This window comes from Loxodonta africana, chromosome 19 (assembly GCF_030014295.1).
Source record: "Loxodonta africana isolate mLoxAfr1 chromosome 19, mLoxAfr1.hap2, whole genome shotgun sequence".
Taxonomy (NCBI): Eukaryota; Metazoa; Chordata; class Mammalia; order Proboscidea; family Elephantidae; genus Loxodonta; species Loxodonta africana.
In genome coordinates, this window is record NC_087360.1 from 17,080,858 (window position 1) to 17,108,031 (window position 27,174).

At 44.3% G+C, this 27,174-nt stretch overlaps 1 protein-coding gene across 6 annotated transcripts in view; it reads right to left on the minus strand.

Annotated features, from left to right (window-relative positions):
• Positions 1-698: 698 nt before the first annotated feature.
• The window catches only part of CIT (citron rho-interacting serine/threonine kinase), a 174,344-nt gene continuing 147,868 nt past the window's right edge, over positions 699-27,174 (minus strand). For 2 of the 6 annotated variants that reach the window (XM_010598935.3, XM_023559453.2), the window contains exons 30-48: positions 26,273-26,435; positions 25,821-25,985; positions 22,852-22,989; positions 22,119-22,299; positions 21,845-21,936; positions 21,219-21,323; positions 20,837-21,006; positions 19,814-19,858; positions 19,281-19,361; positions 19,008-19,143; positions 17,570-17,709; positions 14,615-14,707; positions 12,941-13,049; positions 12,714-12,842; positions 11,796-11,876; positions 10,091-10,169; positions 9,786-9,965; positions 4,272-4,572; positions 699-3,234 (exon numbers count right to left, since the gene is read on the minus strand). In XM_010598935.3, the coding sequence (XP_010597237.1) occupies positions 3,211-3,234; positions 4,272-4,572; positions 9,786-9,965; positions 10,091-10,169; positions 11,796-11,876; positions 12,714-12,842; positions 12,941-13,049; positions 14,615-14,707; positions 17,570-17,709; positions 19,008-19,143; positions 19,281-19,361; positions 19,814-19,858; positions 20,837-21,006; positions 21,219-21,323; positions 21,845-21,936; positions 22,119-22,299; positions 22,852-22,989; positions 25,821-25,985; positions 26,273-26,435 (2,412 nt within the window). In that variant the 3' untranslated portion in view covers positions 699-3,210. The remainder of the gene's footprint in view (positions 3,235-4,271; positions 4,573-9,785; positions 9,966-10,090; positions 10,170-11,795; positions 11,877-12,713; positions 12,843-12,940; positions 13,050-14,614; positions 14,708-17,569; positions 17,710-19,007; positions 19,144-19,280; positions 19,362-19,813; positions 19,859-20,836; positions 21,007-21,218; positions 21,324-21,844; positions 21,937-22,118; positions 22,300-22,851; positions 22,990-25,820; positions 25,986-26,272; positions 26,436-27,174) is intronic. The other 4 variants (XM_010598934.3, XM_010598931.3, XM_010598933.3 and 1 more) reach the window with 4 other exon arrangements.

Genomic DNA, 27,174 nt, shown 5'->3' on the forward strand with positions numbered 1-27,174 from the left:
CAGTGTGAAAAGATGGGCCTCGTTTTATGCAGGGGCAGGGTAATTTGTTGTTTCTTTGAGGCCGTTCCTTAGGGACCGAAGGACCTTTCCTGACACATTCCTTTTGGAAGCAAAACACATTTACTTGTGTTTTTCAAGTGCTCTGTGACTGCCAAGAGTCCTCAGGACAGTACTGAATGGTAATGGGCGTTTTTCCAAGTTTATGAGGGGAGAAAGGTTCCAACATTTTACTTGTTCATCTCCTGCATGGTTTCATTGTTTGTTGTGACCTTCTGGCAGATTATTAGGCCCAACAGTAAATTTCAGAAGATGGACAGAATTGCTACTGCTGTTCGCATCACAACGTCAGATACAACGCTACGGGTCAAACTTTGTCTGTGGTCATTTAACCTCACTGGAAAAAAAAAAAACAGGCTAAAAACAACAGGAACCTGGCTAGCTGCACTGTATTTAACTGCTCAAGGGGCTTTCTAGTTCTGTCCTATAAAATGACCCTAATAGCCAATTCATGGTTCATTGGAAGTAATGGCCAAATGGATAATGCCACCCTTTTGGAAGAAAACGTTGCCAATCTTTGGAGTCTAGAATAGCAGCATACTCTCACCACTGTGTGGCTCCCCAGACCCTACCTCAGAGGAAGAGGCTCCCCACAAAGTACACAAGGTCCCCTGCCACAAGAGGAAGCCTGTGCTGCCACGTGGAATAGTCAGGTGTTTTATGGTCTCAAGAAAAGAAGAGGTCTTTGCCACGAAAGCAAGCATTTTAGTTTGTTGCTTTATTTCGCTATTGTTCAACAACAAAGTTCATTCCTCTCAAGGTGGATCTTGAACTATTCCTTGTATTCTCTTCTTTGCTCTGAATAAAAAAAGGTAATGAAGAAAAAGCCTGTACTTTGGAGACCTAAAATCTTAGTTATGCTAATACGCTTTTGACTGCAGTTTCGTGTTACAATATTTCCTGCTGGGATCTTGGTGGTCACACAGAGCTCCCCACCCTCCAGTGAAGATGGCTGTCCACAGCTTACCACCACTGAAACCAAAAGTAAGTGTTGAAAAATGCACCTTTTACAATAAAAAAGTAGAAACCAATTCAATTTCCTTTTTTTTTTTTTTACGAATATAAAGTTTCTTGTAAATATGTACAGTCTTTTGAGCTAGTTCTATAGCAGGAAGCGTTTCACAAATGAGACACACAATATACACTTTCAGAGCTTAAGAAACCCATTTCTCATGGAGATCCTAAATGAAATGCCAAGACTGAAAGACCAATTTTCAGTGACCTTTCCAAATACTTGTGGACCAAGAGACAAAAACTTCAGCAAACATTCAGTCAAATCTGCCCTGGGGGAGGGAGGGGACGGGGTATGACCCCAAAGACTCCAAGCAACACATAAAACACAACAGCATGACACACACCAAGGTGCTACAACATGGAGGTTCATGGGAGATTCCAACAAGAAAAGCACTTAGGTTAAGAGACGAGCAGGAAGGAGCCAGGATTTGGGCCAGGCTGCAATCTGGAAAGTGATCTACACTGTGGACACGCGGGTTGGAAACATGGTCGTGTTCACTTGCTGTGGTGGAAACAGGTCTACCTTTCAGCCCACCTAGGACGTGCCTTGGTTGTTCGAGGCGTGCCTAAGAGTCATGGAGAATCCAAAGCAAAAGATGCCTTGTGGGAGATTAAAGGCAAAAATAAGGCCGCTAGTTAGCTTGCCAACTGCAAAACCTCTAGGTTGGTTCTATACCAGTTGCCAGGAATTCTGCACTCTAGTAGAGGGCAGAGAGAATCTTGTGAGCCGCACTGCACCTAAGGAGGACTTCCCAACCTCTGCAGAGTTGGAAGAGTTGAGCTGCGGCTTCTTTCTCACGCTTCCTGGTCTTAGCTCTAGCCCTAGGAAAAGGCTCACTTGGGAAGTCACAGTTTCGTGGGGGTAGAACCGTGCTGGAGTTTGTGTGAACAGAGTCATCCTCGAGGGAGTCGGCAGGCAAGCGTGGAAGTTGGAGGGGATACTGAGTTTGAGGTGGTGGTTTGCTGAAATCCTTCTCTGGTCGTAAGGCTTGAGCGTTTTTTTTGTTTGTTCAGTGCTACAGACTGCAGCTTGTGGTGGCCAGTAATTTGGCAAGTCGGCAGAGTCTTAATTCAGTGGGAGCTATGGTATGGTGTTGATACATTGGCAGAGCAACCCAAGGTGGTCAGCCAGGTCAGTGGGGCAGCACATGCAGTGAACTGCCATGCAGGACTCCTGGGCAGGGTCTCTCGCCCATCCCAGACCGGGGAACAACACACCATCACGGACAGGAAGTGGGGACTCCCAGCCCCCTCCCTGGCCAGAGACCCATTAATGCTGGGCGCAGAGCAAGTCTAGTGCATGCTTTCCTGGCCAAAGCTACATGGCAAGTGGGGACAGCAGGCTGGGAGATGACGCTGAGGGGCTGGGGAGGAAAGCTCAGTGAGGTCCCTTGGCGCCAAGTCACTGCCTCCGAGCTGAGGCCTGATGACCTCCGTACATTCTCAGCTGGTGGGAGGGGGAAGTCGTCAAGGCCATAAAAGGCAATGAAAACAGTAAACATTTGGCTACAATGTCACCCTGGGTGAAACAGGGCCATCTGTAAGGATGGACTCAAACAAGAATGGATCTATGGGAGCGTGGGCAGGCGGTCAACAAACCGACGGGGGCTCTTCTACGATAGTTTCAGTAGCAAAGACCCAATGGTCTGGTCTAGCTAAAAAGGACTGCAACAGGAAACACATTACTATTCAAATCTATTCAGAATTCTGTTGTCTTAAAAAAAAAAAAAGAAACCAAGAGAGAAAAAAAAGAAAAACCAACCATAGGATCTTAAAGTAGCTATTAGTTAGGATTCTAACCACGTTGTAGTTAGCGTCCAGGTTGGTTTCCTTGGATGAATCTGTATTGTACAGGCTAGAGCTAGGTACAAAAGTTTTATGAATGCTTTGAAAGAGTAACAAAGTGCAAAGAGGATGACTGCAGGAAGGTGTCCGGAGTAGACATCGAGATGTGATGGCTCCGGAGTGCCTCCGCCATCTGCACCTCCTGGAGACAGGGGTGTCCATGCTGAGGAGGTCTGAGCCCAGCTGTGCCACGAGTGGCTGAACATGTGGGCCCTGGGGTCACCTTCAGCAGAGTTCCATAGTTTGGTATTTTCCTGCAGACTGACATGAGGAGTTGGTTTTTCTGGCTGGAATTTATACTGAAGACTGGTCCCAGACCTAGGAGCAAAATAAGGAAGATAAGTTTCAGTCATTGACAGCCAGAAATGGCTGCCTTCACTTCGCACAATCAGAACAGGAAGTCTGCAGCAGCTCAGCTGTCCCTCCCAGCTGGGCAGTGCTCTGCAGGATGGTGCCGCCTCAGCCCGCCAACCCGCACACAGAGCTTGGAATCAGCCAGGTGGTGAACTTCAGGGAAAAATCCCCACACTTAATTTGTGTTATGTATTTCTTCCCTCTCTCTCTCTCTCTCTCTCTCTCACACACACACACACACACTTTTATCAGTAAATCCGAGGGGATAGGACACGTGGATGGCTTTTCCTCCTCTCTTTCCTGGCAGAGGTGCCGACAATGAACTGTAGACGCCATGAGAAGGAGAATGTGATCCAGAAAACCAGATTGCAGAAGGTGGCTCTGCTGTCCAGAGTGGGCTCCTGAATCAGCCGGCCTGCCAAGGAGGCACCTGGGCCCCCTGCTTGTTCACGTAGCCCCGTCTTCCACACATCCACCATCTCCTCAATTACTAACTTAACAGTTACGTGTAGATAATAAAAAAAAAATACCAGCATGTAATTTTCAAATTTCAAAAACTTAAGAGTTCTAGAAGGCAACCACTGTCAGCAGGTTCTGTGTAGCCTTCCAGAAAAATCCTATATGTGTATGTGCCTGAAAAAGGTAAATTACAGAACAGTTTGTACAGTGTGCTGTCATTTGTGTTCAGACAGGAAGAATATGCTTACCTATTCGCTCAATATGCATAAAAATCTCTAGAAACTGGTTGACAGTGGAAGGGAACTATTACATTTTGAGGTATATATTCCCCTTTTCAGTCTCATACACATTATCTATTTGCTTAGGAAGCCTATTCTTAAATAAAGTACATTTTATCCTAAACTCATTACAAATCTCACAAAATCTGAATGACAATACTAGAGTCGCTTTTTTACAACTGTGGCCTTGAGGGGGGCCTCAGCTCCCCAAGTCACCCCTTTAGCCTCTGTGACAGCCACACAGGCCTCAGGATGCCAACTCACCTTATTGACCTGGGACAGCGGGGTTCTCACAGCCCCCACGGGCAGCCGGCCCCTGCTGCTGTCTTCAAATAGCCTCCCGGGGGACCGCTCCCTCCGTGTGCTGAGCACCCGGCCCGGAGATTTCTCTCGTTCCAGGGGTCGGCCCGGGGACTTGTCCCTGCGCAGCTCTGTCCGCCCCTCCCGGTAGCGGTGGGGTGTGCTCGGCTCTCGGGGGTGGCTGGGGCCTTCGGGGGGCGCCGGGCTAGAGGCCACGCGCTTGGTGATGTGCTCGTTGTATGTCGGTGGGCCTCGCTTGTTGGGGCTGTGGCAACGAGAGAGAGGTGGGTAGCTGAGGAGTCGAACCCCCACAGGGGCACTTTCCTTCTCTAAGCAACTACTCCCATCTCCATCATCAATGAGTATTAGAAAGACCTGGAATTCTTCAGTCTGTTTGTTTGGTAGTGAGGACAAGGAAGAAAGCAAAGATGACAACAAAAGAAAATCAAGCTTCCTGCAGACTTTTATTTACTGTGCACCTACTGTGTGCCAGGCCAGTTGCTAAACTCCTTTTCTGTTTTTCTTACTCCCCGTCTGCCCCCTTCCCAGCCCCTGGAAACCACTAATCTTCTCTTGTCTTAATGGATTTGCCTATTCTAGATTATTTCACATAAATGGAATCATGTAATATTTCTCCTTTTGTGTCTGACATTTCATTTGGCATCCTGTTTTCAAGGTTCATCATTTCGTAACATGTATCTGAACTCCATTTCTCTTTATGATTAATACTCCATTGTATGGATATGACACCTTTTGTTTATCCATTCATCTGTTGATGGACACTTGGGTTGTTTCGACCTTGTAGCTGTTGTGAGTAGTGCTGCACCTGTGTTAAGCTCTTTACATGGATTATCTCCTTAAATCCTCCTAACAGCTCTAGAGTTACATGGCCCTCCTTGGGCAGACAAGAAAAGGGAGACAATAGGGCTCAGGTGACTCGCCCCATCTAGTGAGAGGCAAAGCTCAGATCCTAATACAGGTCAGTTTGAATCTACAACCCCATGTTCTATCCTACTGACCTAGTATTTTCCAGAACTAGAAGGCACACAAGGAAGTCTCGTGTAGGGGTTTTGTTGTGGTGGTTTTTTTAGTTGCCATCGCGTCTACTCTGACTCATGGTGACCCCATGTGTGCAGAGTAGAACTGCTCCATAGGGTTTTCAAGGCTATGGCCTTTCAGAAGCAGATGGCCAGGCCTGTCTTCCGAGGCATATCTGGTTGGGTTCAAACCACCAACCTTCTGGCTAGTCGTGGAGTGCTTAACCGTTTGCTCTATCCAGGGGTTACTTTTTATGCAAATAACATGCCTTCCATGGTTTATTTGCCAGCCAGACACCCACCTCCGCCCCCTCCGCCCCCCCCCAATATCCTCACAAGTGTGCTTTGCAAAGTTTTCTTCACAGCAACGTAAAAAAAAAACTAGCAGGGGGAGGGCGCAGCTGGCAAACAAATGAAGAAGGCACACATTATTTGCATAAAAATATGGTCAGTCTGCTAAAATCCAGCAACCAGTGACCCACAAAGGCCCTTGTTGCGAGGGAGCAGTTTTGAGAAAGTTTGTACTCAGAGTTGTCAGCTGTCACATCTATCCTCTCCTGGGCCTGCTGTCAGCTCACCTGTCTCTCCAGGTGGCTTTCCAAGAGTCTTTGTTGTACCCAGTTTTGATGGAATGATCAGATAGTTGGTAATTCTCAATCAAAGCAAAAAGATGACTGAAAGGTGTAGCAATTAGGACTGATATAACTTGGAACCTGAACAGGGCAGATAAAAACTGTATACCATGCTCAAAAAATGTCCCTGGCTCCAAAGGTCGATGGTTAATAACCAAACCAGTTGAAAATGCTAGCACCTTTCTGCACTAGCAAGTCATCACCCTCCTCTAAGTCCTGGTCTGGATATTTCATGTGAAGTTTTTGGCAGACTTGGCTCCATCCACCTCTCTGAAGAAGCAGGGATCCAGAGATACAGAGACTGAAGTGTGGTCTTCCAGTCAATTTCTTCCTACCCCAGATCAGCAGAAAAAGTGCTGGGGTCCTTGTTTTCTGAGTGGAAATGGTGTTAGGAAAAGGCAACCTACCTAAAACGGGGACAAACTTTCATAGTGAATATTACTTGGAAACATATTTTGAGTGTTTGGGTATTTATCTTGGAAAGTAAAACTAAAAATCAGGAAAATAAATTAATTTTGTCCCATTTAATTTAAAAATCTAAATTACAATTGGAGTTACATGCTGATTCTAAGAATGAACCAAGTATAAATCAAATTTTTCCAACAAAATTGTATGATAATATGCTATATCATTTATGCCAATGTTGGACGGCTGTGCAGCAAGATCATAAAGAAGGTCATTTCTTCAAAAATATTTGAGAGTTTCATTGATTTTTCCCAGAGGCCTATCATAATCCTTGATATATAAATCCCTCTCTTTGGAAGAGGCTATCGTTTCTTGAACCTGTTGATTTTTTCTTCAATTATTGGTCTAATTTTGCCAGCACCTCTTATGTTGCTACCCATAACTGGGAAGCAACTGACTAAAGGAAGACACTGACCTACGGGGGTGGGTGTGAGTGGCAGGCTCTAGTGCAAACTTGGGGGCCAAATCCAGACTGATGCTTGTTTTTGTAAATAAAGTTTTATTGGAACACAGCCATTCCCATCCGTTACACACTTATCAACGGCTGCTTTCATACCACAACAAAGACCATATGATTTACAAAGCCTGGATTATTTACTGTCTCACCCTTTACAGAAAGTTTGCCAATCCCTGTTCTACAGGGAAGCAGAGAGATGGGTGAACGGAGATAATTTCGTAAGTAGCTAGCTCATTTGTGAATATTTTCATATCAGCTTCCCCACACAACTCTGAGATTCAGATAACAAATGCTCAGAAACTCAGAGCCCCCCATGTTGTCTGCACGGCAATAAAATTTGAGATACTTCTATCCCAACATCTTGAAATCAAGGTTTATATGTACCTCTAGCCATATGGCCTAGAGATCTGAAAGACAAATAAAAAAATTAATTCCAAGTAGGAGAACTGCATTCAGCCTATTTGCAGCAGAAGAGAAATTATAAAATGTGACATTGGGGCTTGTCATAAAGCAACGGGAGGGTGCTCACTGCCCAGGGGAAGAAGGATGGCTCAGGGAAGGCCATTCAGGACATCAGCTTAGATTAAAGAGACTGAATTAGATTAATGCCTACATTCTAAGCCAAATCGGCAGTCTTCCATCTCCATATCCATTAATGACCAATGATCTACCATGTCAATTTTATATTTCTTGCAAAGAGTTACATTTCCTGCTCTACTAAACAGACGAAGGCAATCAGGCCTGTGGTAAATGACACCTCACCAAGCTGGCTTTCTATATTCTGACCTGCCCAAGGCAATCAGCAGCAAAAGACCCTTTTATAAGCCAAGAAACAACCCAAATGCTGATTTTCCAGATATGCTTGGCAACAGCGGGAAAGCAAAGGCATTTTTCTGCCCCTTGGGTTCACAAGTACCGGAACCATTGTGAACCACAGAATAAGTAACTCCTTTTTTTTTTTTACAGACAGACTATATAGTCCCAAAAGGAAGGTGCCGGGCCATCTAACTTGTGAGGCAATGAAAGAAAAACCTAATTATGTTACTTTTTTTTTTTTTTTTTAATTGAATGCTGCTTTTGCCAAGTCTTGGCAAATCCTTAAAAAAATCTAGACGTTTTCAGGGGAGGACTATAGCCCTTTGAGCAGTCACTCTTGAAGCAGGGTTAAGCCAAAAGAGTTAGGAGTGCCTGGTTACTTGACACTTTTGGTTTTTCAGCAAGTTCCTGGGATTAAAACCATACTGATCAAACATTTCTTAAGCATCAACAAAAGGAAGAGAGACTACTCATTAGGATATAGTCTCAGAATATTAAACTGATGACTGCATTTGCCGAGACCTAAATATCCTATAATATTAGAGATGGTTCCTCTACCAAATTGCAAGGCCCTTGAGAACAAGAACAGTGTCTTCTTATATCTCCAGCCCCAAGCATTGTGTCTGGAACTCTAAATAGGATATACTCAAAGAGATCCACACCTAGACACATCACAGTTAAACTGTCAAAAGCCATAGATAGAGACAGGAACAAAAGAAAAACAATTCATCACATAAAAAGGTTCTTATTCAATAAGACTAATATGTGATGACTGTTCATCAGAAACCATGGACTCCATAAGGTAGTGGAATGAATTCAAAGTGCTGAAAGAAAAGGATGTCAACCAGGAATTCTATATCCAGCAAACCTATCCTTTAAAATGAAGGAAAAATGAGGACATTGCATGATGAACAAAAACTATCAGACCTTCCCTATAAGAAACACTCAACGGAGTCCTGCAGGCTAAAATGAAAGGAAGTGGCAAATGACCACTAATGGGCACGGGGTTTTGTTTTAGGAGGCCAAAAACACTCAAAAATTAGATTGTGGTGATGGTTGCTCAACTCTGTGAACTTACTGAAAAATACTGAGCTGTATACTTTAAATGAGTGAACTCTATGGTTTGTGAATTACATCTCAATACAACTGTTATAATACAAAAGAAAGGGAAGAGTACACACACACACACACTTTCTTGTACATGCATAAGAGATCTCCAGAAGGAAACACAAAACGTAAAGGACTATTTCCTTTCTACGTAGGAAGCTGGGTGGCAGGAGGTGGTGGGCATGAGAGGGCAGGGAGAGACTCTGTACTATACATTCTTTTGTACCTACTGAATTTTGTACCAAGTGATTGGATTACAGATTCAAAGATATAGAAAGTACAATTTTCTAAAAAAGATAAGTCCAATCATGTTTAAGAGGTCTCGACATTCCATGGAACCCACCAGTCAGTCTTGGAATCCTCAGCCACTCTCCTTGTCTCACACTCTGGACCTCCACTCACGCCTTTCCCACCTGCCTGAACACTCCTCATATCCAAACTCCCACCTCATTTCTTCCAGGAATTCCTCCTGGCCACCAAGCCTAGGCCAGGGGCCCTCCTCTGAGCTCCCACAATACTTTAAACGACCCTACCAGAGCCTCATCCTTCTGTGTTGGGCTGTAATTTACCTGATTGCTGTCTAGTCCCACTGGGCTGCAACTGTGATCAGGGAGGAGCTATTCACCACTCTGTCCTCTGCAGCAAGCTCAACAACTAGCATGGCAAAATATCTGCTACAGCAATGAATGCATCATTTTTGTACCATTCAAACAGAGACCCTGAAAACACTCACCAGAGACAGACCCGATGATTCTCTTCCTATTTTTACAAGGAGCCATTTTAAAATCCTTCTGATGCTTACAAAGGATTGTGTCATTCAAACGCTGAAGACCTCAAAGAAATAAGTGGCTCGCTTGAGGACAAAGGGAAGACTGAGAAGCCTTCAATCAGTTTAGCAAGATTCCCTCTGCTGTGCAGAAAAGCTCTTTGGGCCCTGTAATGAGGAAGGTGAGAGGTACGGTACCTGCGGGAGGTGGAGGGGACCCGGTGGTGGTCAGTGCCGGACTCCTTCACAAGGTTTCCTTTGCAGCAAATGACCCTTAATTTATCCTGGTATGAGGAAGCCAGGTAAATTGCTCCCGATGAAATTGCAGGGCCCAGGTAGCGTGGATTCGGGATTTCCAAATACGCTCGGGCAGGGGTCCTAGGGAATCCCAAAGGAGAGTTTAGACTGCAGGTTATATTCATGAGAGGTTAAGAAGAAACACACACCCTAACACCCTACCCCACTCAGGTGAAGTTTTCAAACCACAGAAAGGCCAGGCTTACCCCAGAGAGGAACGTGCCTGGATCTCAATTACTTCGAGCGAGTTGAAGTGGGTCACAAACAGATAAGGTTCTCTGTAAGCTACATGGCCACCACAGAGGAAGAGTGTGGGGCAAAGAAAGATTAAAAGAGAGAAATTTAAACCTGATTGTAACGCGTCCTTTGACCCAGCAATCCCACATAAAAGAATTTATAAATACACCTATATGCCAGCATAATGATGTTACATATAAGGTTATCCACGGCCATGTTGTTTATTGTAACAGAAGATGGGAAACAACTCAAGTGTCCGTTAGTAGGGGATCAGTTAAATAAACTATAGTACATCTCTGGCATTCTGCACAGCTGTAAACTGCGTGAGGAAGCTCTCTATGTACTCATGTGGTATGTTATTCAGTGCACGAAGTAAGGTACAGAATATGGTGTAAAGCGTGCTACCCTACTGGTAAAAAAAAGACGGGGGATAAGAATATATATTTTTATGTGCTTGAATTTGCATAAAGCACTGGAAAGATAAGAAAATCCTAAAAGTTGTTTCCTTTGGGGGAGAATGGTAATGTGGGTGAGACTTTTCACTGCATTATCTTTTTACATTGTTTGATCGTTGAACCGTATGTTTGTGTTCCTCTTCAAAAAGCTAAATTACAAAGAGTCTGGGTTCATAGAAAATTAGGTATTTCCGATCTTCTTAATAACATCTCACTAAATCACTGTGTAACTGCAATTAGAAAGGACATGACATGAGCTGTTTCCTGCCTTGGAGGAAAAGGGGATTATAACTACTATTCCTTGTGGAAACTATTACTTTGGTATTGGACTTCCAGTACTCAGGCCCTTGTGTAATCTCCTTGCCTTGAATCTAGGAAGACCTTGTGGTCTGGTGTAACCAGCAAAATGTGGTGGAAGTGAAAAGGCCTGCCAGCTCTTGCTTCTGCACTCTTGGAAGAAGCCCAGATGGAGAGGAACTGAGGCTTCCCAGCCAAAAGCCCAAACTGAGCTCCTACTTATGGCCAGTACCCATTTGCCTGCCATGTTTGTGAGGACAACCTTCTAGTTGTCTCAGTGCCCCCACTGACACCATATGAAGCATAACTGGCCAGTCAACCCACAGAATCATAATATGCTGTCATTGTTTTAAGTCACTAGTTCAGAATAGCTTGTTATATAGCAGTAGATAAACACTTGTATGTATGTCTGTGTTTATTCTATGACCCAGTAGCTCCACTTTTAGGGACTTATCATAAGGGATGCTATCTGTTATGTGCACAAAGATTAGTATAAATAAGGATGTTTATCACAGCGTTGTTTACACTTCCAAAAAGAATGGACATGACCCAGCTGTTTTACCTAATTAGAAGTGGTTAAATTAAGAAGTATTTATTAGCTAGGCCATGGGATATTACGCAGCCTTTGAAGTTGATTTAAAGAAATCCACAGGCCATGGACCCATCACAAGAGCCTAAGAAATATTTCACAAGGCTGGGGGTGTGGCCCAGTGACCTCCCTGAATTTGACTCATGCAATTTTTCATCAAGCCTCAGAATCTCTGCTATGAACATTTATTCCTGTGACTATTAGATATGTTGCTTGGTGCCTAACGGAACCCAAAAGCACAACATTTAGGCCAGAAAGAATTCTACCTGCAATTCTTTTGCAGGGGACCAGATGCAGGCAAAAGAGGAGCCCCACACACTCTGCCCCACTTACCAAAGGCCAAAGGCAAGCGACTCCACTTGAGATCATCTGTGCGGCTACGTCTTCCGTAAGAATCCACGAACACCCCAAATTCTGCAAGGAGCCAAGAGCCCAGGAGCATTAAGCACAGGCAGAGGGAGAGGGTATGGATGACACACACTTTAATGGAAGAAGAAAGAGAGTCCACAGGACTCTGGATGCTTAAAACCTGAAGACCTTTGCTGAGTCACATCTGACGAGTGGATTATTAAAGAAAGAGGGTTCCAGTGAAAGAGAGTGGGGAAGAGGAAAGAAAGGAGGAAGAGACAGGGAGATGAGAGGTGGGTAGGGAGACAAGGAGGAAGAGGGAGAGACAGAGATCCAGAGATTAGGGGAAAAAAAGCAAAAAGGAAAGATGAGAAACTCCAAGAGAAAAGAAAGGAAAAGGGTCATACGGGTGAGGTTTTTCATTGTATGCCTTTTTAAGTTGTTTGACTGTTGAAACATAGGATTGCATACCTCTTTAAAAAATTAAAAACAAACCCTAGATTCCCAGATAATTTGGTATTTCTGATCTTAGCACTATATAACAGTGGAACTGCAACTATGACAAAGGAGAAAGGAAAGGGAGAGAGAAAGAGCAGCCAGAGACAGAGAAGGAAAGAGCTGCCTGCTCTTTGGAAAGAATGTGATACACCTGGAACTGGGCCAGCACACAGGTGGGGAGAGGGGACCCCCCCCCACCCCCCCGCCAGGCAGTTGGTGGTACTGGAACAACATTCTCTTTACCACCAGTAGGATCTGCCCTGCCCCACACACCCACGGACCATCCCCCAACCCTTGAATGGACCCAGTCTGGGTTTCCAGGGGTCCCTGAGCACTCAGAACAGTGATGGCCAGGCTGGGCCGAGGCTACAGCCCACACAGCCAATGGGCGGTGGCTGCACTCACCGTGGAAACAGAGCAGGTACTCCTCCCGCTGCCCAGCGCTGTTCACCTGCACGATGGAGACCGGGAAGCTGTTGGAAGAGGAGGCAAACACAGCAGGCGCCAAGGAATGGTCATTCTTATCCAGGAATTCTGCAAAGGCAGGCGAGAAGTGGGGCCTCAGGAATGATCTGTACTTCTCAGCAAGGCCTGGGCAATGTGTGGGGTGGGGAGGAGGGTGCAGGCCCTACCCTCGAGCGTGTACTGCTTCATGTCAATTTCGTAGAATTTATTGGTGCCAATGAGGATGCTATAATTGGTGAAGTGGATACAGCTACAGGGCTCTGAGGTCTCTATCTCCTAGAGATGAGAGGGCAGAAGAGGATAGGGAAGTTAGCACAGGACAGCCAAGTTTCCATGCCTATTCTGCTTCCACCTAAGCATCTCACCAAGCCATAAGACACATTCACACCACCACACAAAGTCTGTTCAACTCTTTCATGCCCCTCTTGATGACTAATGCTCCATTTGCTATCTCTTCTTATTTTTCTATGCACTCCAGACTATGAAAATAAGGTCACGTTAAAGCTCAAAAGGGTCAGAAGCACCATTTCAATGACAACGTAACATTCAAAGACAAATTTAAAAACACAACATTCTTATCACAGAAAAAAGACTGGGAGAGCACACCAACTATCAACAGTGGTGGTTAGAAGAATCAGTTTTTTCTTTTTTGTTATTTTTTTCAAATTTGTTAAATTTTGCAATTTTGTTAAATTTGCAAATTTCTAGTTTGAACCCATATTAGTTATGACATCATCATCATCATCAATGTATCTTAACTATCTACTCCCTGTTTATTTCTACCTGTTTTTAGGTTAACTGCAATGTCTTCAAAAATCCAGGCATGCTATTCAAAATGGAATTATAAAGAAGCAATAATTTCTCAGAATTTTCCTGCAAGTTTAACAGTTCAAACTCTAATCAGTATTATCATCGTCATCACTGAATATCTATCGATCAACTACTAAATAGGAAGAAATTTTAGGCAGCATGACATCGTTAAATGGTAAAGAAAATCAAAATTCAGTTTTGGTTGCAACTTTGCAGCTTAGGATCTCTGAGTCTCAACTGTCTTACCTGAAATTGGGGATTACCAACCCCAACTTTTCAGAATTGTTGACCAAAGTGTTTATAAAATCACCAGCTCACTCCCTGGTCTCAGCAGGCACTCAAACTAAACTAACAATGTCCTGCCCAGAATGAGATAGTTTAATCTAACAGGTAATGACCCTTATACAGTCATTCCTCATTTCACTTTCCATGAAAACACCTAAAAGCCACCAGGCTGACGACGGGGGAGACAACAGCCTTCTCTGGAAATGCGGCAATCTGATGCTCCAACAAGCACCTCGCGCACCGCAGTCACCACCACAGCTCACGCGGCCCTGAGGAGAGCCAGCTCCCTAATTACACGTCAAAACAGCAAGCACTGGCTTCTCCAAAAGGTTATTAAAAGAAACCTCTAAGATTTGAGAGAGATTCTGATAAGCGTCACTGGGGACTGGTGAGGAAATTGGCAGAGAAGTCTTTCCTTTTTTCTGCTCACTCAAAGGAAGTGTCCTCTCAGTTAACCAGCCCCCTCCCTTAACAAAACGCTGGATTCCCTAGGCTACACAGTAAGGCAGCTCACAAACTGGAAAAGAACAGTGAGGTGGGACCTTCAGCCTCTACTGGTTCTGCAGGTTTGGCTAGGAAGGAAGGGTCTTACTCTTCAAGGATATCACCCCATCTGACTCTCCCAATTGCAGGGCGGAAGGCCTGGGCCCATGCTGTCTCAAGGAGACAGCAGGCTTTGCACAACTGCTCACTGGAAGAGTGGGACAGCCTGGGCCATCCTCATCTGGGCAGGGTCCAGGGCCTACCTTCCGGATACAGTACTTGCTGAGGTTCTCGTTGTAGCGGAGAATCACAACTTTGCTGGGCATGGCTGCACAAATGCAGAGCCCGTTATCAATCTGAAAAGCAACCAGGGGGAGAAAAACAAAGGTAAAAGAATGGTCACTAGTGTGCATATTAGCTTCATAGCAAAGCCAGGAACAGAACATCCATTTATAGCAGAGTTTCTCAACGGCAGCACTATTCACATTTTGGAGCGGATAATCCTTTTTTTTATATTTTATTTTTTGTTGTTGTTGAGAAAAAACACAGCAGAGCATACACCAGTTGAAGAGTTCCTACATGTACCGTTCAGTAATACTGATTACATTGTTCGAGTTGTGCAACCATTCTCACCCTCCTTTTCCGAGTTGTTCCTCCCCCATTAACAAACTCACTGCTGCCTAAGTTTCCTATCTAATCTTTCAAGTTGCTGTTGTCAGTTTGATCCCATATAGATAGATCTAAAGGAGCACAATGCTCAAGGCAGACATTCTTTACTAGTCAGGCTAAGCTACTGTTTGGTTTTAAGAAGACTTCAGGGGATATTTTTAGTTTAAAGCTTAAACATTTTCTCAGGTCAATAGTTTCAGGGCTTTATCTACCCCTCCATGGCTCCAGAAAGTCTGAATTTCATGAAAATTTGAAATTCTGTTCTACATTTCCCCTCTTTTAATCAGGATTCCTTTTACAGAATCTTTGATCAGTATGTTCAGTAATGGTAGCCGGGCACTATCTAGCTCTTCCTGAGCCAGATAATTCTTTGTAAAAGAGGCAGTTATGTGCCTTGGAGTACGTTGCGCAGCATCCCTGGCCTCTACCCAATAGATGCCCATAGTACCAACTCCCTAGTTGTGACAACCAAAAACAACTCCAGATGTTGCCGAACACCCCCTGAGGGGCAGAATCACTCCCAGCTTAAAACCCCATTTTTAGAGCAAGGGTCTCTCACAGAGATCCCGAGGTAGCTTCAGAAGACCCACCTGACACCATGCACATTTTGTGTGTATGTGCCTTCTGCTAGAGATTGTTTAGACAAGTTTGTCTCCCCACCACTTCAGAAAAAGTCAGTAGAAATCGCTGTGAGAATTAAGAGAAAATTTTGGTCCAAAGGGAAAAGCTCTTATGTATTGTGTATATGCAGAGTTCTACATCAAAATTCTTTTCCTGAACACTTGACTTCACATCCTACAGTCAGATCCTTGTCAGTCACCAAGGGTGAGAAAAAGCATATTGCTCAAATCTGTCCTGAAACGAAGGTCAGTAGTTGTTGCGGTGAATGGAGGAGACGGGATGGGAGAGAAGAGAAATACGTAGGAAAATGCAAATTTTTGCTACTGGTCTATTTCTTGGTTGGGTAGTACATCCAGGGACGTTTACCATATTATTAGGCTTTATAATTTACATATACCTTATGTTCTTTGAACACTTGAACAGTTTAATTAAAATAGTTTATAATTTTTGAAAACTATTTTTTGAAAGTAGCCTTTGTGGTACAGTGGTTAAGAGCTCAGCTGCTAATCAAAAGGTTGGCAGTTCAAATCCACCAGCCGCTCCTTGGAAACCCTATGGGGCAGTTCTCTGTCCTATAGGGTCGCTATGAGTCAGAATCGATTTGATGACAATGGAGTTGGTTTTATGGTTTATTTTTTTGAAACTAAAACACATTTATAAGTAACTCATCATTCACAGAAGAAAGTAAGAGAAATTTTAAAATACGTAGAATAATAAAAAGTTTTCTTATCAAAATTTACAGGGTACAACTAAAATAGTAGTCAGAGGAAAATATATAGTCTAAAATATTTACATTAGGATAAAAACCTTGAAAATTAATGAGCTAAACTCAAAATCAGAAAAAGAATAATAGAATAATAGAGGAAAACCAGAGCAAACTGAAGGAAAAATAAGCAGAAATAAAAAATTAATGACAAATAAAATAATGCTATAATAGAATCAGTAAAGCCAAAAGCTGCTTCTTTGTAAAGAATATAATCGGAATACCTCTGATGAAATTAAAACAAATAAGAGCTATTCCACAAGTAATGTTAGGAATGAAAAAGGCAACATAATTACTACAAGAGAAGACAACAAAGAGCATGAAGGGAAAAAAGGAAAAACAGGAAATGTTCTCTTTAAACAGGAAAAAAAAAAAAAAAAGTTGAGATCTTCAAGAGCAGAGAGTTCTCCTCTTCCATGGTCCCCATCTGAAATCCCCAGTTCCCTCTGGAAATGTCCACTTATCAGTCCCTTCAAGATTCACATCCCTTCCAAATTAACACCTTCCTGGGCCAGGCACTCCCTTACTTTATATTGTGTCCCCTTCTCATCATTTACCACAGTTATATCATCCCAAGTCTCACATAACAAGCCAGAAAAAGAGAACTGTGGGCTGAGTCCCCACCCCAGGATCCCTTGTGGCTGGGTCACATCTCTCCCCCACAGTCCTCCATCCCATCAGAACAGGGCCCTCTGAAGGCTCGGTGGAGCACGTAGAATGTGCTCGGTAATTCTTCATTGAGTGACTAAATGAACAAAAAAGCCCAGTGAGGAATCTTCTGAGGAGTGAAAGGCAGGGTTTTCAACCAGCAGAACTCCAGTAGCCTCAGGGGTCGGTGAATGTTTAATTCCAATTTCATTAACATTATAAGTATGTGTGTCTGTTATACATATGTACACACTTTTTAAAAATTATGGGTCACTTTTTCAGTTTTGTTCATTTTATTCTTGTTTTTCTCACAGACATTTACTTCTTTTAGATTCAAAGCCTGTGCAAATTTCATATCGACACAAATTATTTCAGGTGCCCAAAGGAAGCGATAAAAATTGGACCCAGTTTGGGGACGTAAAATTTTCACGGTCAAACCACAAGCTCGGTGGGAAGAGAAGCAGTGCCAATTTCAAGAAGGTTCTGTCGCTGAGCCCCTGAGGAGAAAGAAGCTCACCTTGCCAGCAGCAAACAAGTGGCAGCCCTTGACGGCTTCGAAAACGTTGGGTGAGATGTCTGGCTGGGCAGGAAGGTGAGACTGTGCCAGGGACTGCTTCACCTTCTTCACCTCCACGAGACACAGGGCCCGTTCTTCCCCTGGAGGGAAAGGGAACAGCTTCGTCTATCAGTGCGGAGCCATCAGGCAAAGGCGTGAGATGGCATTTTCACAAATGAAAGCCACGAGATGCCACTCTGATGGAATGAGTTTTCCACAGATTAATGTTTTGGGTCCAAGTTTTAGATCTAAAATGACAGCATTTGGCCTTCTGTCAGAGAGCCTGGGACATAAAATCAAGGAATGTGAACTGTGAACTGGACTTTCAAATACGCTCTCCACCAAAGTAAAGACGGACTACTCTAGGAAACAATTAGGAGCATTTGACAAAAACAAGAGACCTGCACTTTTCAAATATGTCAATGTCATGGAAGACAAGGAATGGCCAAGGAACTGTTCCTGATTAAATGAGGCCAAAGAGACATGACGACTGAATGTATAAAGGACATTATTGGGGCCACACGTAAAATGTGACTATGGACAGTGTGTAAGTATTATAGCAAGGATTAAATTTCCTGAATTCGTGGTTATATGGGAGAATGCTCCTCTGCTTGGGTGATACGATGAAGGACCTGGTGTAATAACATCTGTAACTCACTCTGAAATGGTACTGAAGAAATTATGTGTGTGTGTGAAAAGAGAAAGAGGAAAAACCTGTGGCCCAATGTCAACAAGTAGCAAATTCAGAGACAGGGTCTATGAGAGTTCAAAGCAATAAAAGAAAGCATGCGTTAACAGATCAGGCACACTCTCAGAAGGTCAAGGCCCACATTAGTGCTAACGCAATTAGGACAAAGGGTTTGACTTCACTGAGGCTTTGAGGCTGGCCACTCTTTACTCAGCGGACGTTCTTGGGGGTATCAGACTGTACTAAACTGGACCCTGAGAGAGATCCAAATCTGAACAGAGAAAGTCCTTCAGCTGAGGCTTAAGTATTCACAGGGACACAGAGGAAAGAGCCGTTTATGTGACCAGGACAGTCTTTTTGTGTTTGACAAGCGTTAAGTGGTTTCAAATCATTTCCCTTAAGAATGAAGAAAAAAGCGCCATGTCCAAATAAATAAGAATACACGTGGCTCGACCATATATACTAGACTAGATGGGCACACCAGCCCGGAGCCAAAGACGAGAAGGTAAGACGGGACAGGAAAGCTGGTAACAGGGAACCCAAGGTCAAGAAGTGGAGGGTGTTGACATGTCATGGGGTTGGCAACCAATGTCACAAAACAATATGTGTACTAATTGTTTAATGAGAAACTAATGTGCTCTATAAACCTTCACCTAAAGCACAATTGAAAAAAAAAAAAACAAAAAAAGCGCCATGTCCTTGGCCTAACACCTGCTATCATGAGTAGCTTCTCCAGGTCCTTGATGATATAAATCTGGAAGACGGCTCCAATGCCTGGGACGTGGGTTAGGGAGTTTTTCAAGACATTCAGTGCATACAGCCCTTCCTCAGTGCCCACCAACACCACCTGCAGGGGCAGAAGTCCAAAGGCAGAACATAAGCATAGCTGTATCACCAAAGAGCAGCCAAGCTACACAGCCCTTTATTTCCTGATTGTGTGTGGCTCCAGCCAGATGCTGGCTGGCAGTGCCCAGAAAACCTTACCTGATCACTGAAGGGCAGCGTGCAGTTCATGTCGAGACGCTCATCACCCTCCAGTTTCAGCAGAGAGTTTCCAAGCAATTTCTTTTTTCATAGGTAAGGAAAAAAAAAAAAAAAAGAACGGAAAGAAGAAATGACACAGACGGCACCATTTATGAGCAAATCATCCAAAAAGACAAAAGCAAGAACCAAGAGAGGTTTTGTGCCAAGAATAAAGGCAAATGACGCCTGAAAAAGCTCAAAAACACACATCAGCTCTTGGCTTGCCCTTCGGTCTGACCTCAAAAGGCAGGATGTGAGCATTATTGTTATCACTGGGCAGTTGTTAATTAGCATCTGAGTCGTAACTCAGCTTGGGCATAGAAATATGTGAGGGTAGTAGACACAGAGATCTGTTCTGCAGTAGCGAAGGGGCCGAAGCAAAGATTCCACCTGCAAAAGGTTAATAAGCCACAGGGAAGGCACCTTCCCTCCAGGCTGCAGCAGTGCAAAGTACAACCTCGGGAGAAGACCAGCAAGGCCCTCAGTTTCTTTACCTGAACCCACGCAGGCAGAAGCTCATAGGAAACACAGTCACGGGCCTATTGTACACACAGTAATGTGGATTTCAGTAAGAGGCTCACACGTGTAACAGCAAAACAAGTCATTCAAAACAGGTCTATCCAGTGAGCAAAGCTCTTAGCCCAAGGTTCCTGGTTAAGAATTTTCCAGATGCTAACACTTAAAGTGTTTATTAGAAGCCAAGTGCTTTAAAAGAGCTGTTTGGTCTTCAGTAGAGCAAAAGCCAATGAACAATGAGTGCTGTTTATATCTGGGAACATTCTAGGCAGAATGATGCCAATCAAGTCACACCTACATTTCGAACATCTTAAAGTAAGTAGGACTTTGAGCCTGCCTGCAGGAGAAATGTTGCAGAAACAATCGAGAAGGCTGTGAAATGCCTTCCTGAAGCAGCCTCAGCTGTCAACAGCCTTTTGCACTGTTTCAGGGTCAAAGTGCTTATAACTCAAACCTTCAAACCAAGTGGCCTCATCAGAGCAAACAATAGAGGATTTCCTTATAAGTATGTGTGCTGGCATTGCCATAATTGAGACCTATTACGCCCTAAAGGAGCCCTGGTAGCCCAATTGTTAAAGCGGTCGGCTGCTAACCAAAAGGTCGGCAGTTTGAACCCACCAGCTGCTCTGCAGGAGAAAGATGTGTCAGTCTGCTTCCATAAAGATTTACAGCCTTGGAAACCCTATAGGGTTGCTATGAGTCAGGAATCAACTCGACAGCAGTGGGTTGGTTTTGTGTTTATTATGCCGCAAGAACTAGCTAACAGTGCTGGTTCCCATTTTAAATGCTACGGAGGGAAGAGCTGTGGTGCCAGACAGGCTTCCTCCGAGCCTGGCCTGCATCACCTCAAAACCCCATCACGCACAGAGTTGAGCCATCTCCCCACGGAGAGGGGGCCCCAAAGGACATCAGGACAGCCAAGAGCACTCATGTCTTTAAGATCAGCTACCAAGCCAGCCCGTTCTACAAACACAAGCCCCAGTGCCCATGGTCATACTCACAGCGTCGGCTTCTGCTTTTTCCCTAGACACTCTCCCACCTGCGACCACTGACTCTAAGGCAGTGACCCAGCGCTGTTTGTCGGGGAAGCTGGGAGCTAGCAAGTAGAGTGTTCTCCCGGGCCAGCAGGTGGTATGCGGGTGAGATTCCATCTTCAGTATGTATGGGACATCTAGGAGATTTCACAGATAGCACACGGTTGGGTGTGGATTCACTCCCACCATTCTCACTCGGAGGGATAGTCCTGAGATATCTGAGATCCCGCCACAGCTACTGACACGCTGGAATAGCTGAGGCTGGTGGGCCTCCTTTGCAGATCCCCCACCCCCACCTCCCCACCTCCTGAATCCTCAAGTCCAGCCCAGCTCCAGGGCTCCTCCTCACCTGCTTTGGCTGTATTTGCGAGTTCGGAAGCACCAACGGCGCCATGAATAGATACGTCCCCGTCGGGAAGGCACAGCTCAAATTCTTCCACCGGCCTCTGTCCAGCTTGGTGCAAAGAAGAAGGGCAGAAAGAAAAACCAAAGAACAGGAACAAGAACAAGGGGAGAAGAGAGAAAAAAGGGGGAGAGAGGGCAAGAGTGGGAGGGAGAGAGACAGGGTATGCATATGAAAGGAAGCACACGAGAAAGAAGAGGAGGGAAAGAGATGTGCAGAGAAGGCGGAGAGGGAAGATAAAAAAAAATAAAGTGTGTCAGATGAGTAGCACAGTCAAATTTCTGATGACGATGCGGATTTATGGGTTAGTTGACTGAGGCAGAAGTTCTCTGAAGGTGTATTAGCAGGTAGAATCTTCAGGGCAGCACCCTGCAGGTTCTTCAGAGGGGAGACCTATAGGTGTGAGTATCGTACCAATAACCTTTAGCCAAGTCATTTGGTTTTTCGTTTTCAAAAATGGGAAAACCGTAAGAAGGCTTCCAATGCAATCCAAAAAACAAAGCCTTCACGCCAACACTCGGAGACCTGGGTTAACCACGTGCAATGATATTCCCCCTGAATCATTAATTTACCTTCTCTGGCTTCATTGTCATAAATGAGGACTTTAGATCCTTCCAGGACAAGGTACTTCCTGTCCCAGCCTTGCTGTCCTCGCTTATTATTCCTGGGGAAAATAAAGATTTAAAAGGAAAAGGTTTGAACTCAGAAGAGTCAGGCAGAGGGGTGGGATGGAGAGGGAATCCTAGAAAAGATATATCACGCCTAGAAAACATCAATCAGGAAGGGAAGTAGCTGTGGCCTCCCATGCCAGCACCTGCCCCAGCCAAAGCTGCCCTGCAACGCTACCTGGGCACCTTCATCCACCCCTCTAGGTGCAAGCTGCTGCTGGGCTCCTTGGTCTGGAGACCTGGGGAGTTCATTTTGTCACGGCAGAAGGCCTCAGTGAAGTGCGTGGCGTATTCGGCGGGCAGGCCGCAGGTAGCTGGCAAGCACGTGGAGCACTTGGGATGACACATCACCTGGCATTCTGGGGAAAAGCAGTGAACAATCTGAAAACACACTCGGCCAATCCTGAACCATTCCCTTCCTCCGCCGGCCAACCCCAGGGATTCTCCTCCTCCAGCCAGGCCCCATCGGTCTGGCCCTGTCAACCAGGCAAGCCTTAAGCGTTCCCAGGTGCCAGGTGCCTGCAGAGAGAGGAGGTCAGAGAGTCAAGTGCTCCCAACCCAGTTTCCCTGGCTCCCCCCAGGCTGCCCACAAGCTGGTGGGTAAAGGACACATTTGCACACTGCAGTTGGCACCAGCACCCAGCCTCAAGGTAGGGCGAGACCAGCTTGAGAAGAAGAAGGCTGGAAATTAGCAAGGCCCAAGACATTTTGCTCAGCGGGTTTTACTCTGTGTCTAAACTCACTCCTCTCACAGGGGAAAAACAGAGTCCTCCCACTGAAAACTAAAAGCTTGGAAATGCGTGTGTTACACGATGATGAAGAAGCAAACCAAAAAACCCACCCCCACCTGACCGGCTTTGTAGGAGGAGGTGGGCAGCTGCTGAAGGCAAGCGTACAACCGCTGCTCTTACCGAGACATTTGGATGCCTGGCGTCCAAAGTGCACAGTATCCAGACACACAGCGCACTTTGTGGCTCGCATGTTCAGTCCCACGTTGAATCGGTGAGGAATATTGTGGTGCATCCGCTCCTTAAGACGCCGACTGAATTCTGGAGGAAACATTTAAAAAGTCACTACTGGTTGCCACTGAGTCAATTCTGACTCATAGCGACCCTATAGGACAGGGTAGAATGGCCCCACAGGGTTTCCAAGGCTGTAATCTTTACAGGAGCAGACTGCCACATCTTCCTCTGACGGAGCGGCTGGTGGGTTTGAACTGCAGACCTTTTGGTTAGCTGCTGAGCGCTTAACCACTGCACCACCAGGGCTCCTTAAAAAGTTATTAGGGTGTTGCAAATGATAACATCAAGGGAATGAAAAGACAACTCACAGGATGGGAGAAAATATTTGCAAATTATATCTCTAGTAAAAGGACTCGTATCCAGAATATATAAAGAACTCTTACAACTCAATTAAGCCAGTTAAAATTCAGCAAAGTTCTTGAATAGACACCCTGCCACAGAATATATACAAATCGCCATTGGGCACATGAAAAGATGCTCAATGTCATTAGTCATTAGGGAAATGGAAGTCAAAGCCACAATGAGATACCACTTCATACCCACTAGGATGGCTACAATTAAACAAATGAAAAATAACAAGAATTGGTGAGGATGTGTAGAAATCAAACCCTAATACGTTGCTGGTGGAAATATAAAATGGTATACAGCCACTAGAGAAAACAGTCTGGCAGTTCCTCAAAAGTTAAACATGAATTTATCATATGACCCAGTAATTCCACATACTAAAGAGAATTAAAAACATACATCTACACAAAAACTTGCACACAGATGTTCATAATAGCATTACTCATGATAGCCAGAAGGTGGGAATGACCCAAATGTCCATCACAGATGAATGGATAAACAAAATGTGATCTATCCATACAATGGAATATTATTCAGCCATTAAAAAAGAATGAAGTACTGATGCACGCTACTATGTGGATGAGCCTTGAAAACACCATATTATTATTAAATAATACCAAACCAAAAGCCAAACCCTCTGCCGTCAAGTCGATTCCGACTCATAGTGACCCTATAAGGCAGAGTAGAACTGCCCCATAGAGTTTCCAGGGAGCACCTGGTGGATTCGAACTGCTGACCTTTTGGTTAGCAGCTGTAGCACTTAACCGCTACGCTACCAGGGTTTCCATTAAATAATAATATATTATTAAAACATTATATTAAGTAAAAGATTCACATTGGTAGGAATATAAACCGGTACAAGTTACCAACACTCAAAACGCACATCACCTTTAACCCAATGATTCATTTCCCAAAAATTTATCCCACAAACATATAACATCCAGAAAGGCACAGGATGTTCACTGCAGGGTGTTTATGGTAACAAGAAGGGGCAGATAATCCAATAGGCAAGATCATACACAGTGAACAATTTCACATTTTTTTGTCACATCAAAGGCTGGCATCTGTCTCTCTCCTAATCCCATAGCAACTTTCTACAGAATCAAAACTTCCTTTCAAATGTACAATCCCTGACTGGGGCAGATTACCCAATAAGCAAGGTAATCAAAGATGTGGTGAAACCCATGTGAAATTGTTCACTACAGATAAGTAAGCACAAGGAAGCCCACGCTTACCTTGCCTATTGGATAATGCGTCCCTGGTAACACACAGGATTGGAAACCACCTAAAATGTCCCCCCCACAGAGGTCTGATTAAGTGAACGGTACATCTACACAATGGAATACTGTGAAGTCTTTTAAAAGAACAAGGAAGATCCATATGTGCTGATGAAGAAAGGTATCTTACAGTGTATAGTGTAGTGCGTTATAACTTCCATAAAAGAAAAAAGGGCTGAAAAAATAGACATATTTTCTCATACTTTTAAAACACACAGTCGAGACTAATTGTCTATGAATTCGATATTCATGAATTCATCTACTCGCTAATATTTGTCACCCCAAAATCAATATTCGTGGCACCCTCATGGTCATTCACGAACATGCACAGAGCGGTAAGAAATTCCAGTCACCCGACAACCCCAGCTGTGGCTGAATAAGGCAACGTTCTATCTTCTTGTTTCAGTTCTCAGACTGTAAACAAGTGTCATTTTCTCAGTCTACTTGCTGTCACGTTTTTCACATTTTTGTGCTTTTTGTTGGCAATTTCACGGTTTAAAAGGATTCCTAAGCGCAGTGCTGCTAAAGCACAAGAAGCGCTGTGCCTCACAGCAAAAATATGTGTTAAATAAGCTTCATTCAGGCGTGAGTTACAGTGCTGCTGGAGTGAGTTCCGTGTTAATGAATCAGCAATATACATTAAATAAGACATCTTTAAACAGAAACACACGTAAAATAAGGTTATATATTGATTAAACCAAACCCGGTGCCTTCGGGTTGATTCCGACTCATAGCAACCTCACAGGACAGAGTAGAACTGCCCCATAGAGTTTCCAAAGAGTGCCTGGTGGATTTGAACTGCCAACCTTTTGGTTAGCAGCTGTAGCACTTAACCACTATGCCACCAAAGTTTCCTATGTATTGATTAGTTTACGAAAACGTGACCAGAGGCTCATGGGAACCTAACCCTGTATTTCTCTCAGTATTTGCTAATTCAGTATTCCTGGAGACTTTACAGAATGAAACTACTGTGAATAACAAGAGCTGACTGTAATAATATAACAAATATGTGAATAATACAGGTATTGATTAAAAGTGTGAGCCATCTCTGGAAGAACTCAAAGGCCAGAAGCAATAGTTGACTCTAGGTAAGGAAAATGGGGATTTGGGAGGGAGAAGATTTACATTTCACTGTTGATTTCTTTGTGAATTGCTTGGAATTTTCACTATATGCCTGCATTTCAGCCCATTTAAAATAAAAAAAAAAAAAAGCCCACCAGGCCCTTGTGAACGTACCTTCTGGAGTCGAAGACTCTTTTCTGCGGCTGGAAGGTGGGGCGAGCAGGCTCATGGCACTAGGCTGGTGCTCGGGTGACCGCACGATGGCAGACATTGCGATCTGCTGCCTCGCGGTAGCTGGCGTAGATGGGTGGGGGTGGTCTGTGGCTTTTCGGTGGGCAGCTGCAAAGAGACCAGTACAATGCCTGGAAGTTAGCTGGGTCACCAAGAGGACCAAGCCAAGTGGCCTGCCCCTGAGCTGTCTTTCAAGAACCCAAGACCAAAAGGACACATGTCACGCCAAATGGGCAACACCAAGGATGTTAAAGCTTTTTCAGTCTCAGGATGTCTGGACTGAAAGCTCATGGGCCACAAATAAACATGCTGAAGTAGTCTCAATCAATCTCACTGAGATGGGCCTTCTGCCTTTTCCACGGCCTTGAGCACTTTTTGGTGGAGAGAGCCCCTACCTTCCTCTCGGGCAGACCGGAGCTCAATGCGGGTCTTCTGAAGGGCTTCCTCTAACTCTGCACAGCGAGCTTTCTCCTTCTCCAGGGCCACCTTCAGCTCATTGTACTGCAGAGGAACCTGTGTGGGCAAAGCAGGGTCCTCTTTCCGTCGACTAAATAAACCCTAGCAATGGAAACAGAGATATCTCCTAACTTCTGGAAACTGGCACTTTATACTAACTAAAGGAAATCTGACTCAGGAGGAACGAACCACGAAAGCCAGGCGCATACTCACTGTAAGTGTATTTAGTAAAAATGGCATGTGAAGGGGGAAAAGGTTATGCTGAGCCACAGCCCGTTCCAGCTGGCTGAAAAAAAGAGTGGTGTGGAAGAGTTCACCAAGAGGGCTAAAGATGCTCACATCGCCACCACCTCTTCCTTTAGTATTCTCAAGACCGAAGAGGCATTTCCTGACAGTCTTGACCCTCAAAAAATGGAAGTGGAGGCTGGAGTCAGGAGAGATGGCTCAGAAATCACTCTTGCCTTTGAATTGGTCTCATGATGCTTTGTTACAAGACACAGAGACGAGTGTTTTAAAAAAGGAACCAAAAAAAAATGGATATTAAAATGATGTCAAAACCAGGGGCGTACTTTAAAAACATGCAAATGGATACATTTACTATACATGGAAAAAAAAAACAAAACAGAATAATGCAACCAAAAAAACCTAATTTAAAAAAACAAAACACCCTAACTACATCAAATAACATAACCATGAAACAAACTGCTGCTAAAATAAAAAAAGATTAAATATCATAAGCATAAAAAACACACAGTCACACAGTAAGCAAGAAAGTCCTTCCCGTGCAGCCATCCCTTAGTTGGAGGCCTACCCCTGAACGTTACTGTAACCCCCACACGGT